Consider the following 16,051-nt stretch of genomic DNA (forward strand, 5'->3'; position numbering starts at 1 on the left):
ACAAACGGCCATGCAAATAACCTCTTCCAGTTGGTACGCCAAATCTCATTGCACAAAACGCTCAATTCAGGTCAAATTTCGCACCTAATTTCACGACCAATCTAACTGCCATTTTTGAGTTTCAACAATACTTCCAACTAAGAAGACAAATAAATTTTTGAGGAAATTAGGAAGATTTTGGTTGAACTTTAGATACGTATGAAAATTAATTGACCTTCTAAGTCGAGAAACAAAAAAGTGAACAACTTTTTCTCTTTTTCTTTGGTTGTGGGTCATCAACACTTTTAACTCTAGACAATGGATTCGTTAAATTATTTTGTACGAGGTGATTTTATAAACATAATTTAGGAACTCCGTTTGCTATAGAGATGATCATCTTCTTAAGAAGTTCTCTGTCTCCGACTTCTTCTGAGTCCCTGAAAAATTGAACTATTACATTAACAGCTTTTTAATCAGAGACAGTATTCTGATTACTGATTAGAATTATGATCATTGAGTGGTGGTCATATTAGCAGTGTTAGAAAGAGAGAAGCAAGGCTTTCTCTTATACTACCGAGTTTTAAAAGAGAGGAGGCTTACAATATTGTCGCTTGCGTCGGTCACTTCTGAAACTGATCCTTCTCCAGAAACCGAATTTCCTTTCTTTGAGTTTGCTGACATTATGAAACATGGGAGTCTTGATTAGATATCAAATCCAAAAGCAATCAAGAAAAGCTTTAGCATATAACAAATTGTCAACAAAATTTGAAATTTCTTTTCACTTATGAGACGATAATGTTCTCCATACTATGGAAGACTCATTCATTGTGAAAGCTAGACATAGTTAAAGGAAGCCGCATGTGTTTATGCTTCCACCAGGATGGACTCAGACACTAACGAGACAAATATCTCAAGTAGCCTTACGAAATGGGCAAAGCATAGTTGAGAAGTTTGCAACAATTTACCAGCTGGAGGATTCAATTTGGTCGGCAACTTTTTGTTCTGGTGCTTTGCTGTCGTTTTCTGCTTTTGGGCATTAGCCTTTGCAAGTGTATGACTAATTCCAGGGACGCTGCAGAAAGCAAAGTATTTTCGCATAATCATTAAAGATGACATGGGAAATGGGCGTCAACAACAAAATCAATGATATCCAGTGGAAGGAACAAAAGAACCATCAATCTTATAAGTTGATAAATGCAATCAGAGATTCAGGAGTTCAAAGAAATTTGGTTGATCTTAACCTACCAATTCTGAGAACCAAACGATTCCGTCTCCTTTCCCAATATTTCCTGGATAACGAAAATTCAAACAGAGATCGTTACCTATTGTACTGGTGTCAAGTTCATTTTAGGTTCCGAGGTGGTAGCACTTGAATCATGGATTACACATATAGCATTCCACGTACCTGTTGCTGCAAGGATTCATGGCTCAGGGTCTCCCAGCTCTCGCTATCCAAGCAAACCAATTCAACATCCCCATTATCGAAAATAATCTGCAACAAAGCAAAACAAAAGCCATGACACAGACTGCAGCAGGAAGAAGGCAGAGAAGGGGCCAAAGCAAAAGGTTCGCAAAGATGTACGCTATTCGAGTTCTATACGACCACCTTCGACCATAACCAGCACATAGAATCAAGTGGTTATTTGAAGAAAAAATACTAATGACCCCTTCATACTACGGAGTTTCAACCGAAGGAACTCAATAGAGCATGTTTAAAGTCTACATGAATACAGTGTCATCCGAATATAGCACAAAGGACAATTAAATGACAATACATATTGTCTTGTCAATCATCTCATCATATGCCAAGGATCTGCAGTGAAGAAATATTCCGCACTAAAAAAGTATAGCATTTGATAAATAGTTTCTTACTGAATTAAGGCAACACTCATGGGGATGGATGGATCAAGAGTCATCAACGAAAAAGTAGAATAAGGATTTCGATGTCACATGCATACCTTATGAGAGTTGCTTTTAGAGTTAAACTTTTCAACAGTGCCCGGATAGAAACTGGTAAAAAAGGACAAAAATATATTACAGAAGCTCCAACATATATTTGGTCGAGTATAAGAAATTTCTACCATCCATCTGCGGGAGAGAGTAATTTAATCCGCTGCCCAATAATTGCTTCGCCGTGGTTGCTGATATCCTGTGACAATTATTAACTGGTATCACAGGAAAATATGGATAGTTATATAAAGATCTAACATATATAATGTAATTACCTTTAAAGCAGATACTACCCCGGAGTGTTTGGAAGATGTAATTTTATTGCTTACACTTGCGTCGATACTCTCCTTTGAACGAGTATTGTGTCTTTCTAGCTTCTTTATAGGAATTTCCGACTCAACTGTTCTCAAAGATTTGGAGTTACAAGAAATTTGTTCTCCCTGATGAGTTCGCTTTCTGCTACACCTCGTGTTGTTTTTGCTGGCTTCAGTTGAACCAGTAATCGAGGTTTCGATTTGATTGCCCAATAATGGAGGTAAAATTTTATCTTCCGAGCCAACTGCTAGGCTATCTTCTTGACACCTCCGATCATGCTTGGAGAGCTTTTAAGTATGCAGAAACAGGATTAGAAAAGTTAAGCAGGCAAAATGGTAGAAGGATAGTAAAATGTTGCAGTGTGGATATACCAGGGAATTCTGTGATTGGAATATATGAACTACTCTTTCAATGAAACTTTGTTTCAAGGCATTTTGGGCAAGAGACTTAGCCTTATTCTGCGGAGTGAATTCACGAAATCATAAATTTTTGTTCATGTCACAAGTAGAGTTTATTGACACAATGCAGGACTTGCCTGGTTATTCGTTATGCTAGTGAGACTGTACAATGATGATGGCAGCAAAATTGACCGTGGGGTTTGTGGAGACGTGACTACATTACTATTTAATATGTTGACAGCTGAGTAACCAATATCAGCTAGAATGTGCAGCCTCTGCAGTTCAGAGGATAAAATAATAAGGTATATGAATGAGAAAGAAGCATATGTATAATTCAGTGCTATCACTCCACACTTACAGGCGTTTTACGAGAATCAACAGCATCCTCAGCTCTTTTAATTGCACGGAAGATACAAAACAAGAAAGGGGCGGTTTCCTTGATTGTATAACCATTATTTTTTATACTAAGTAACACCTGTAAGACCGAGAACAGAGGGCTGCCAGAGGAAATAAGTGAGAACAAAACTTCAAAATGAAACCAACCACCATAAATAGTAAGAACAAAGCAATTACCCACAAAAGCGAGCATAGACATGCTCTTCCCTGCAGTCTTCTGAAGGGAACTCTGGGTCATGTGCAAGAACATGAATTAGGAACACTATCATGTAAGCTGGACTATCAGTGAGTGATTCTCCTTGATCTAAATCCCGACATGCTCGAGATTCTCTTGTAGCATTGTTGATGAATCCATTGATGTATCTAAATGACTGAACAAAAAGACAAGAAATTTCTCAGAGAACCTAAAGGATTGAAACAACTAAAATACTCTGAGAGAGGAGTATGAGAAAGTTACATCATTTTGCAGATCTCTGCAAGGAGTAGACACAGAAAACGAAAAAGCACATGCATATCGACTGGGTATCATATGTTCGGTCACTAGCTTGTGCAATTTGGTGAGAAAAGTCTTGGTAATAAAGGCGTTGGAATCCTAGCAGATGACAAAATTAAACGGTCAAAAAGACAATCATAAACCACGTAAATACAACTTTCTAAGCACAAATATCCAGTACATGAAATCAAAGAAAGCAATTTAAAGGCAGACTGCCCTCACTGCCGTTACAAAGTTAACACTACAATAAACACCTTTCTTTCAGAAATAAATTACCATACACCTAAGCCTATACAATGAGAGCTATTTTTGGATACTTCCCATATGAAACTGCAAGGATGGATACTCTCATAAGTGACAAAAATGTAGGATGCAGTACGTAGCCACTGTAACAGACGACTCATGACTTACCATCACTTAACAAAGACAAATTGAAAAAAAGCAGTAGAAATTATTAGGATAATATTCAAGAATGTTTTCTAAATTGTATGGTTGTTGTGCAAGATGGAAGTCACTTTACCTTTGCCATCAAAATGGTAAGACGGAAAATTTCAGGAGAAATATGAAAGTCCCATTTCCTAGAAAGCAATAGAACAGCTTTAGCAGCAGCCAGTCTAACATTAGCCCCTGTGTCATCGCTACAAATTTCAAGAGAAACTGATTATGGAACTGTGAAAGCTCATTAAAATGACGGCTTCATGTTAAGAGCCTGTACAACATGATTGATTTGCATAACTATCCAAAAGAATATACCATGACTTGATGCCATCGTGTCCTTGTGATTTTAATGTTTTCTTCAAAATGTCTAGCAAGTCATCGATCTTCCGTACGACTTGACCATGACGAGGCAAGAAACTTTTCACAAGTGTTTTGAGCCCATATATCTGCCAAAGACAACAAGTCAAAACTGAATATAGCTCATCCTTCTATAGCTAATAAAGGTATAGCATCATTCCTCACAATAATGTGATTCACATTTTCTATATGTGGCAGCATTATTCGTAAAAATTCTGGAGTAAAGCATGAAAGTGCTGAACTTCTTCCAAAGTACACAAATAACTTGCAAATGTTGAGCAGAAGCATTTACCAACAGTCACACTTGTTCTACTTTGGGTCTAATAGTAAAGTGAATATTCTCAGAAATAATAAATGGGAAGCAAAAGTGTTTCTTTCTCCACCACTTGCCTTAAGCTTGCAAGAGTTGCAACAACCAGAGGACTGATCACAAGGCAGTTGACTGTCAGATGGTTCCGCCTATAAATATTAACATCAACAATTAGAAAATTAAACAGAAAACAGAGAATTAGCTGGATATCTAATGAAGAATAGCACCTCTTGTCACTTACTTGAAAAACTTGGTATATGTAGCTGGTGATATCTTCATATATATTGTCATATGCCAAAACAGAATATTGCCCAACACACGCCAAAGACTGCAAAGTTGTTGGAATGTTCCGTCCAGCCAGCAAAGAATCCAAGAGCATCTGAGTAAAAAGAAAGGCAAATCAATCAACGTGACAACACTCAGTTTTCTCTAAAAACGAAAACCATCACTTATTCAAAGGAAGTACTGTGAAAGATATGTGCACACAGCACTGTCTAATATATTAATCTATACTCCCCCTACAATCATCGTCACATCATCACTTTAATAATGTCACTTGCGCCAAGAGTTAGGTTCCCAAGAATGTAAAGAGCAATAAATTTATACGCCAAGGATTTTCCCATGTTAGTTCCATAACATACACATAAATGTGAACAAGTAAATGTGGGGTAAAGGAAACTAACAAAAAAAATCAGGTTGCATAAAAAATAACCTCGCATAACTCGGAAAAGACAGATTTATCAGATGATCCAGCCAATGAACCGATGGCAGAAACCGCATATTTTGCCTGAGAACGAGTACCCTCAAGACACACCTTCTCCAGAACAGGGTAATAGTCACTGCAAAGGGAAACCAATGTCTAAAGTATGTCTAGTTCTCATTAATCCATAAAACAGATATTTGTTGTCTATGTATGCTATTACATAAGCCATATTTAAGAAGAACAATATATCTTGAACAAACTTACAGCATCTAATCAATCTGACAAAATGTATTTACTATTCAAAAAAAATTAGACTATATGACGTGCCTATATCTAAAAAATTTGTATCATGAACCTTACGAGTATGTGGTCAATAATAGACTTCTTTAATTATTTTTGCATCAAACAACTTCTATTAACTATGGAAGGAGTACACTATCAGAGTACAGAGCAAACAAGAGGTATAACAGTTTAAGCCTAACAATTCGCTAAGTTTATGTATGAGCAAAACATATTTGCAGTACGGGGATAAATGGAACAGTAAGCGCTAAGTGATTCAAATCCATTTAAATCATTTACCTTTTGCAAATTGTTTTATTTACTTTGTGTCTGGGTAAGAAAACAAAGTATAAAAAATGCCAGGTTGACAGATTTCTCTAGCAAGACTTTTGCTTTAGCAACACAGATTTTCTAATTTTTCCTCCAACTAGAACAACGTCTTTAACATATATCAAATAGACATACGAAACATACAAAAATGCCACATAATAATAACAAATTAACCTAAACCCATTATAAGTCAAATAGTGCAGAAGAGATTACCCGAAGTTGACAGATATGTAAGGAGCTGCCTTTGATAAAACTACAGTTAGCTCGTCAGCAGCTGGATCATTCTCCTCTAGTAGCTTCAGAAACTGCTTTTCTGAACCTCTCAGGTAAGAAGGGAACATGTTGAGAATAACCTGATTCAGGCAATCAGTAACAATGTCTCATTTGCATATTCGAAGACGATGTAGGCAAAATAGTAATGCATACTAAAAACGCTAATATACCTAAAAGAAAAGTTTAAATGTTATAGAACAAAAGTTAACAAGGGACACCTAAAATGAACAAAGGATAGATATCAATTCGAACAAAAAATAACTTAAATGAAAGGATAATAATCAGAGGATGCCAGCATCTTTCCTTACCAGAAGAAGTTTGATGGAAGCAGCCTCCAATTGTGTGTTAACAGAGGTGCTGCCACAAAGCTGATTCAAAAGACACTGAACATGCTCTGAGCTAAATATATTAGGCGAACATTTTGTAGAAAGTATGCGCAGGAACTCAAAAAGAGAATGTTTAGCACCGATCGTCTTGAGAAACTTCTCCTGAAAAATAAAAATAAAGAACAATAATGAGAAAATGGTCACACTAAAGCGACTATCTATTTTCTTCATTCTGAATCCCAATGCATTTCCTGTAAAATATCTTGCTGCTACTACTAAAATAATGCATCTCTGAATAAGTTAAGAATGGAAAATAGTAGATATTCAAGATATTGTAGATGTTTCACATAAAATGTTCTGCATTGTGAAGAAACTGAACATAAAATTTCACACTAGTAAATAATTTCTCTGATGCTCAGAAAAATTAGAACTTACTTTAATGATCTGGGCATTTGTGGATGACAGTTCATCCAGCAGTAAAGTTAAAGCATCAAAAATTGATGCATCCCTCATTTCGTCTAATTTTTGAAAGAAATCTTCTGCCTCAGAAGCATCTGGAAAGCAAGCTGAAAGCTTTACGAAGTAGCTCTTTTTCTTTCTTTGCGCTTCTTCTATATTGCCATCCTAGAGCAAGTATCAGATTAATAATAAATTGAGCAATGTAAGGTTTGTGACTCCCTCAGAATCCATGAAACAACAAAACTTAAGAGAAAAGTGTAAAACAGACCTTAGATGTCCTCCAGAGGGTTAGGCAATGCCGCAATTCATTTTTCAACCTGGAAACATACTGAGTGAATATCTAGAAAGACTTTTAACCTACATTTGATGGTGAATTACTATGTCTACCTTCTTTTCTGAGATAAAATTGAATTGAGTGACTTCAAGTGGATATTATTCATAATGGCAAAGCATTGGACCCAGTGCCGCATCCTCTCCTCAACTGGAAGAAGGCGAGGAAAAAGATCATCGGAAAGCACAAGCTCCAACTTTTGGGACCTAAATGATGCATAGAACTATATTAATTTTTCAGAAATGTTTAGAGAAAGAAAAAAAACAATTCAAGGATAGTATATTAGGGTACCTGAATTCTTCACAATTTTTATCGCAGCAAAGTAGCAAGATTTTGCATGGGATTTGCTCAAAATGTTCATTTATTGTCATGTCTCCTTCTGAACACTTGTCACAATAATCTTGATATACTTCTGTCAGCTTCTGCAGAGCAGCCTTCCTAACAGATATCTTTGTCAAACAAAAGCACAATATAAAATAAGGAGGTGAGTAATCTGGAAAAAAATAATTCCTTAGTCACACCTCATATACTGCAACTTAGAATACCTTCTTATCCCGAAGCCTCTCACTAGCTTCAGAAATCAGATTCAAAGGAACATACTTCATATTAAATTTCATAATATCACAAGCAACAACCACAGCCTGTGTTCGAACTTTATCATCAAAATCTAATAGGCGTTCTTGGATAGCAGCTGACACATAAAATACGAATAGAGGACACCAGTTAGAAAATAGGCAGAAATGAATGCAAAAAGAGAAAGTAGTTTCGGAAATATTACTGAGAACTCCAGATGTTTTGTTTCCAGACGGATTCGCAAAGTAATACTGTTCACCACATTTCAGTGCAGCCATTCTGACATCTGCAGATTTATCTGAGAATCTTCTCAAGAACTCTGCATAAAGATCTTGATATGTCTCTCCGTAAGAGCTAAGACAGTGCTTAGGCTGTGCAAAAATCCTTCCAGCTAAGTTAAGGGCTTTTATTCGCACATCGACCTGATCAGTCTGCAGACATAGAAAAAACGACCCTGGTGAGTAACCAAAAAAAACTCAAACATGAATATAAACGCAAACTTAAAACAAAACAGGCTATACCTGCTTAAATAGCACAATTTAAACAATCTCATAGAAAAATTAGAGCAAATGTTTATAAATACGCAAGTTTGAATATGTACCAGTAGCTCTCGGGTCAATTTCGGGATAACTGCTAGCAGCATCTGGGGAGCAATTAAGGAGATCTTAAATATGATTTCGTGATAAGAATATTTGAGATTGGTCTGGATGGAATCTTTCTCCAGAAAACATGACGTTAAAAAGCTGCAAATCAACGCCTCGAGCTTGTCGGTACAGCTTTCAATGAGAGAACTGGCAAGCTTATCAGCAGCAGAAGTTGTATCCTGTAAGCACACGAGAATCAAAACATCACCTAATCATTTTGGAAACCATAATCAATCAATAGAGATAATCGTTGTACATCCATACCTCTCCCTCCTTCACAAGATTTTCCAGAATAATAATGACAAAAGCCGAATCTGCCTCTTCCTCCAGAATATCAATCATTATCGTTAAAATGTTGTTAAATAAATTTTGCTGTGTTTGCTGCGCGCTAGCCTTTCCCTGCTGCGTTTTACTATTTTTCTGGTTAGTTAAACTCTGTTGATGATGCCCACTGTAAAGACAAGGGCAAAAAAAAAAAAAAAACCATGTTAATGCAGTTCAACTACGAAATTATAAAATCAAAGTAGCCACAAAATCACGGAGTAAATCGTTTCATCTCTTACCCTACAAGAGAGAAGAACTTCCTAAACATCTCGTGAGCTAAATATTGGTGCTCGTCTAGCATTAGAAGACAACATTTCAATCGAGAGACTGTCTCCAAGATTTTCACCCTCTTGGAGAAATAAGGGCTTACAGTATCAGATAGCTTAGAAAACTCAGCAAGAAAGAGATCGAAGATATCCTGAAATCGAGATACGACATGTTAGTGCGAGTAAACGAGAAAGAAATATGTTTATTGGGAAGGAGTCGTAATTACCCTGAGATACTTGTCTTCAAAAGGTAGCTTAGGTGCTAAAATCCGAAAAAGCTCGGAGACACAAATAGTGACCAAAAGACTCACGTCATTATCATCATGTTTAAGAAGTCCATGATTTATAAAGGATTTCTTCAGAGGTCTTAACTCAACTTCTACCAGTTTCAGACCTTTCTCCTTGTTGATGGCTGGAGGCTGGTCGATTTGTGACAGAGTATTAGCAACTTCCTACAAAATTCACAAAAAAAAAAATATATGACAGAGTCAGCATATTATTAACTTGATTGAAGGTGGTGAACGCTAAGTATTTCCGATCTGATTAGAGAATATATATATAAAAATCATATCACCAGAACAAAACAAAAAAAAAAAACAAAAAAACGCTCAAGCCATAGTAAGATCAGCGATTAGCTTACAGGTAAGCGTAGATTACCCAGAGAAAAAAAAATCGATTACAAACATGCATAGGGAGAGATGCAGTTAACTCAAAAACCCTTGAGCAACAAGCTAAACCGCACGAGAGAGAGAGAGAGAGATGAAGAAATCTTCACAAACCCCACTCAAATTCAAGGAATCAAGCTTTTTACGGAGTGATTACAAAAAAAAAAAAAAAAAAAAAAAAATTGTAAACAGTGAAGAAATCAAAACCTAAAAGTGATGAAATCGAGTAAACTAAAAAAAAAACCCAGTAAAGTAGTGATTTCATCAGAATATGCTTAAGAGAAAGCAAAAAAAAAAAAAAAAAAATACCCGTAATAACTTGACCAGAGAATCCTTATTGGGACTAGATAACTGAAGCAAACGAGAACCCAGTTCGGAAACTTTCTGCGTCGGCGTTTTCTCCATTCCGGTCTTCCAGCGCTACTTGAAATCGAAATCAATAAAAGAAAAGAAACCCTAGAAACGCCACGTGGAGTGAAGAAGAGAGAGCGAATCAGATTTCCCACGGCGAGTCTCCGATGAAAACGGAGAGGGAAGCTTTGGGCGGGACTGACTTGACTGACCCTTTTTCCTTTTTTTTTTTTTTTTTTTTCTTTTGTTCTTATTGCTCATCGGAGACTCTACTGTATAAATACAACACATCATGTGTAACACATGACGACAGACCAAGAAAAAAAGGAAATTTATCTATATGGGCCTATAGGCCCAATTAAAATTACCAAAAGGCCTTATATAATTATATCAGAAGCTGCAGTTATATTTGTTATCATCAAATTAGCCGTCTTAAAACGACGTCGTCTCACCGGTTTGTAAAAACAAAATTGTGATGGAAACGGGTTTCTCAATTGTAAAAGTCAGCATTTCTTTATCGATAAGCCGACCGTTTTGAACCTCATAAATTTATCAATATTTTTGTTAAACCTGCTATAAATCCTAAAACCAATCAGTGCTTGAGAACATATATATAGGCAACACATCCTAAAACCAATCAGTGCTTAAACCTACTATGATCCGACATCTGATTAGCGTCTAACGATAATAAATTTATGGAAGATAGGTTATAATTATTTACTCATATGTATTATAGTTGATTTATTAGTTTTATGATTCCTATAACTCATTCGCTGGTATACTTAAGCAAAGGGACAAGAACACCCATGTGCTTAATAATATACATATGCTCGCTCTGAATACACTTAGTGGCAACACCACTTGACTCTCTACCATAATGATCATTTTCGTTTCTGGATTTATAATCTCTCTTGAATCACAATGTTCAATAATTGAAACCCAATTCAGGATATAGCAATAATGGTTGCTGTCAATAGGACAAGAGTTTCTCTAAAATAAGATATGCGTTTTTGACTTTTCTTTCCCCAATCTTTCAAGCTAGTTTCTGTCGTACATTTGCTTTGTGAAATATTGGTTTATGTGTCACGAACCAATGTATAATGTGAGAAAATGACTTGCTTTTTACGAAGAGAGGTATGAAAACGAATTTATAAACAAACATTTCAAAGGTTATGTTTTTCTTTTAATTATGATTTTAAACAACCACATTAATACCCGATCAGCTTTTGTTGTTCATTTATAGTATATATCTTCATCTACATAATTCATTCATGGAAAAAAACTTAAAAACATGTCATGAACTATTATGCTTATTGTTAGGATCCTCATCATGACATAGACCAATTAATTGATTGCTAGTTACCCGATATGCTATAAGAATCTATGTTACTGATCCAAGTAGATGAACCTAATTAAGCATGATTTTATAGGTTCCATACTGGTTCACAAATGTGCGGATGAGATTTTTTAATATCTTTTCATCGAGCAGATGAGAACTATTATCTTGAAAGCATATTATAAATTTTGCAAGATAATGCGTATATAAAGTAATATATCATCCAATATTGTAAATCCATAAAACTTATACATATCATGAGGTCAACAACTAATACTATGCTTATCTAATCGTCTAAAAAAAATTGATAGGGAAATAATGTTTACCGCTTAGGTGTCCACTGAACTGAAGACTCCTACTTCTACTTGCCTGTACAATTTACCTATGCAAGTAAGTCAAAGATTGTATTAGTTGCTTACACTATGCAATAGGAGAACCAAAACTTGCTGCCTAATTCATTCAATATCTTGAAGTATATAATTCGTCTTTTGGTAAAGTTATTATTTCGATAAATAATTCTCACTATCTTATTGTTCACATAAAGTGCGACCATCAATCGGTTGACTTTCTCGTGGTTTCACCACGGCTGTCGAAAACTCAATACATTGAATGGTCGTGATATATAACGTCCACAAGCAGAATGCATATTATACAGATTGAGCTATGTCATTTTATATAACATTTTACCATAGCTCAATCTGTATAATATGCACTCTGCTTGTGATGCTAGGAATATGAGATTTGTCAATTGTCATAAAGAGTTCCGATAAAATTTACAATTCATGACCGATCATTGTTAAATAACGTCGCCACTTTTTCAAAGATAAAATTGGTTGCCGAACCTAGTATAACAACTTAAAATCCTATTGAAAAACTAAACGCTGTTTAGGAATTATACTTCTTTATGAATTACAAAACCATGAACAGTAAATTTAATAGGGGACTATGTAGCGTTCGATATTTATTTTTCATTTTTGTCAACAAAACGTTCAACTTTTATAAAGCAGGAAATTTACGAGTTTGTACGATATATTAATATTAATAACCAACTTAATTAAGATATTTCATACACGACTATAAGATAGTGGCATGTCAATGTCAAGAAAAAAAAATGTATTTTGATTGTCAAAAAAGAAAAAATATGTATTTTGATCGGACGGCAATTATCTCCCCCACATCCTCGGATGTTATGTACCACAAAACAAAAATATATGTTGCTGCGTTTAATTAAAAATTAGGTACTAACCATGCGTTTTATCCGCACAGTGAAGTTTTCTTTTTTATAAAAATTGTAATAATTTATTTTGTTAATATGTTATTTATTAGTTTTTAAAATCTAAACTGTTAAACTAAACTGATATAGATTTTCTTTGATTAGATTTTTGATAAAAAATTTAAACCGCTGTAGTAAAAATTAGGATAATTTTTATCCACACATTTTAAAGTTAGTTTCATATTTGTACTTCCCAATTGATATAGTAGGATAATTAAAGTAATATCATAACGTTTTTGATTAAACCATGAACAATTTAAAAAAAAAAAAAAAAAGAAATTATAACAGATTGCGCATTTTAATACTTTTTCATAATGTGCAGTTATGTAAATATATTATTTTCATATAATAAATAAAATTTAGCACTGGTAAATAGAAAACAGTCATAAGTATATTTATTACCATATGGTGTAGTCCAGGTACATCAATATTTTGTTACCAAAAACATTGAGCTTTGGAAATTAAAACTTTTGACTCAACCATCATAAATCATGGGAATACTATGTTGTGATTTACTCATCTCTATTTTTTAACTTTTTAGTTTCCGAATTAAATTGCCAAAAATAAACAAATAATAGTTTTGTTTTTGGGTTAAAAACATTTTCTTATAATAAATAGAAACCTACGGAAGAGCAAAAACATTATTTTCATGGCTTGAGAGAGAGAGAGAGAGAGAGAGAAGAGACACATATTAGTGAGAGACGTTTGAGATTGATGAACAGAAGAAGAGAAATCGAAACAAATCACATGGAAGCAGAGCTCACTGCTACCGTTACCTTCTCCACTCTTCACCTTCATTAGGGTTTTCTTCTCCCCTTCTTCTTCTTCTTCTTCTTCCCTCTCTCCCTCTGATTTAGCTGCGCAGCTTTCGCTCTCTTTCTCCCCCAAATTCACACTTGTTAAAAGCTTGTTACTTTTTTCGTGGGTTTTTCTCAATTCTTCGATCTGATTCCGAAAGTTGCTGAATTTATCTGAGTGAGAGACAAGATGGAGGAAGGAAGTTTGTTCAGATCTCTCTTAGCTATTATCCAGTGGTGGGGTTTCAACGTTACCGTCATCATCATGAACAAATGGATCTTTCAGGTTTCTCTTTACCCTGTTTTTTAGGTTTTATTGTCTATATTCTTATTGATCTGATCTGTTGTTGTGGATTTTGTATTGTTTGATGTTTTTGATTTGTTTTTTTTTTTTACAATTTGAATTTTGGTTTCAGTTTCATGGATTGGTGGTGATGTGATGATATATGTTTTTGTGAAATTTTTTGCAGAAACTGGATTTTAAGTTCCCACTATCGGTTTCATGTGTTCACTTCATATGTTCATCGATTGGAGCATACATCGTTATCAAAGTTCTCAAGCTTAAACCTTTGATTCTGGTTGATCCTGAAGATCGTTGGAGGAGGATTTTCCCAATGTCTTTCGTCTTCTGTATTAACATTGTGTTGGGAAACGTCAGCCTTCGTTACATCCCTGTTTCGTTTATGCAGACCATTAAATCCTTCACTCCAGCAACCACAGGTTAGGGTTTTTGATATGGAATTTGTGATCGTTCTCTTGTATGGTCTTGGATGTCAAGATAATCTGATTGTTTCCTATTTATATGTGTGTGTGTGTGTTTGAGAGCAGTTGTGTTACAGTGGCTGGTATGGAGGAAATACTTCGACTGGCGTATTTGGGCGTCTCTTGTGCCCATTGTTGGAGGAATCCTTCTTACCTCTGTTACTGAGCTTAGTTTTAACATGTTTGGATTCTGTGCTGCCCTGTTTGGATGTTTAGCTACTTCCACCAAGACCATTCTAGCCGAATCTCTTCTTCATGGTTACAAATTTGACAGGTCAGTGCTCTTCCTGGAGTCTCTCTATTGACTTTCTTGTGTTGATATTATTCAAGTTTTGGAATTTGAAGTTCCATGATCGGTGTCGATTCATAAAACTGCACTTAGTTTCAAATATTAGGGACATCTTCGTGTTATGTATTTCTGGATTTGATGTGCAATCATTTTTCTTATACTGCAATAGATATTCATGTGATGGCATCTTAGTTCAAATTGAAAAAGCATTCACTTTGATTGATGTATCTCTATTTCTGTTCAAGAATCAATTACATCACCTTTTTAGAAGTAAACCTATCATTATCCACCTGCATAGAAGAAATATTTGATTTTTTTTATTTTGTTGTTCTTTATTTAGCATAAACACCGTATACTATATGGCGCCTTTTGCCACCATGATTCTCGGGATACCAGCATTATTACTGGAAGGCAGCGGAATTATGAGTTGGTTTGAAGCACACCCAGCTCCCTGGTCAGCCCTCATCATTATATTCAGCTCTGGTGTTTTAGCCTTCTGCCTCAACTTCTCCATCTTTTACGTCATTCACTCCACAACTGCAGTCACATTCAACGTAGCTGGAAACCTTAAGGTAACAAAGACTACCCTAAACCCGTAACTAAATTTTTCTTTCGGATTGCTCTGGATGATCCAAACTAACCAAAGGATAACTTACTTTTAATTCAATTTACTGGCAAAGCTAAGTAACAGTTGGTACAAGATATTGCATACCGGCCCTTTACATCTTTTGAACATGCTTCATATTCTATTATAGGTCTTATTCCTACTTGTTGGCATGACTGCATCCATATAGTTCATTTTAAACAAGTTACTAAAATATAAATTTCTCGAGGCAAATTGCTAGGGTCTTGTCATCACCAGCGTACTATTTTTTTTGTTGCCTTGGACACTGTTAAACTCACTCCAATGGTTCTCATATGATTCTCAGGTTGCAGTGGCTGTATTGGTCTCATGGTTGATATTCCGTAACCCAATATCATATATGAATGCTGTTGGATGCGGTATTACGCTTGTGGGCTGCACATTTTATGGATATGTGAGGCATATGCTTTCACAGCAGACACCGGGAACTCCTAGGACTCCTCGTACCCCAAGAAGCAAGATGGAATTACTTCCTCTTGTTAATAATGATAAACTCGAAGGCAAAGTCTGATCTTATCCTATCTTCAGCTCAGTTTAGTACTGACTGGTTCAGGGTGATGCAGAAGACAAACATTCACACAAGGGGTGTTGAATTTTACTATATATGCATTTTACTCAAAAACCTTAATAGAGAAAAGTAACATTTTTTTTTTTCGTTTTTATTTGGGATCGTAGAAGAGATAATGGTTCCTATTATTTATCTCTCTGTGAAATGTAGAATTTTTAATTTATCAAATACATTTTCAGAAAGCTGGAGGAGACTGGAGAGTACTACATTACTTGTTTTTTTT

General features: G+C 35.3%; 2 protein-coding genes across 3 annotated transcripts; one reads left to right on the top strand and one right to left on the bottom strand.

Moving 5' to 3' along the window:
• Window positions 1-175: 175 nt before the first annotated feature.
• LOC104751655 (sister chromatid cohesion protein PDS5 homolog B) lies at window positions 176-10,454 on the bottom strand. Of its 2 annotated transcripts, none has more exons than XR_015585348.1 (31): window positions 10,119-10,439; window positions 9,372-9,596; window positions 9,118-9,296; window positions 8,819-9,005; window positions 8,512-8,733; window positions 8,116-8,341; window positions 7,883-8,028; window positions 7,629-7,786; window positions 7,394-7,543; window positions 7,275-7,323; window positions 6,983-7,171; window positions 6,530-6,709; window positions 6,162-6,301; window positions 5,349-5,475; window positions 4,878-5,015; window positions 4,717-4,785; window positions 4,285-4,415; window positions 4,052-4,169; window positions 3,496-3,947; window positions 3,216-3,409; window positions 3,001-3,139; window positions 2,780-2,917; window positions 2,616-2,702; window positions 2,205-2,531; window positions 2,061-2,128; window positions 1,938-1,989; window positions 1,385-1,471; window positions 1,225-1,268; window positions 945-1,051; window positions 580-653; window positions 176-416 (listed from the first exon to the last, which is right to left on the bottom strand). XR_015585348.1 is itself a non-coding variant. In XM_010473654.3 (31 exons), the coding sequence occupies exons 1-31, from the start codon at window positions 10,212-10,214 to the stop codon at window positions 381-383; spliced, it is 4,218 nt and encodes a 1,405-aa protein (XP_010471956.2). In that variant the 5' UTR covers window positions 10,215-10,454; the 3' UTR covers window positions 176-380. The 2 variants fall into 2 exon arrangements, 1 of the variants encoding a protein (XP_010471956.2); XM_010473654.3 differs by having other exon boundaries at window positions 3,496-3,630; window positions 10,119-10,454.
• Window positions 10,455-13,368: 2,914 nt separating this feature from the next.
• On the top strand, window positions 13,369-16,010 carry LOC104751657 (UDP-galactose transporter 1). Its single transcript, XM_010473656.2, has 5 exons — window positions 13,369-13,852; window positions 14,037-14,286; window positions 14,395-14,602; window positions 14,958-15,189; window positions 15,547-16,010. Exons 1-5 carry the CDS (start codon window positions 13,757-13,759, stop codon window positions 15,769-15,771), a joined length of 1,011 nt encoding a protein of 336 aa, XP_010471958.2. The 5' UTR covers window positions 13,369-13,756; the 3' UTR covers window positions 15,772-16,010.
• The last annotated feature ends 41 nt before the right edge of the window (window positions 16,011-16,051 follow it).

The sequence above is a fragment of the Camelina sativa genome, chromosome 16 (assembly GCF_030686135.1).
Source record: "Camelina sativa cultivar CO46 ecotype springtype chromosome 16, ASM3068613v1".
NCBI classification, from domain to species: domain Eukaryota; kingdom Viridiplantae; phylum Streptophyta; class Magnoliopsida; order Brassicales; family Brassicaceae; genus Camelina; species Camelina sativa.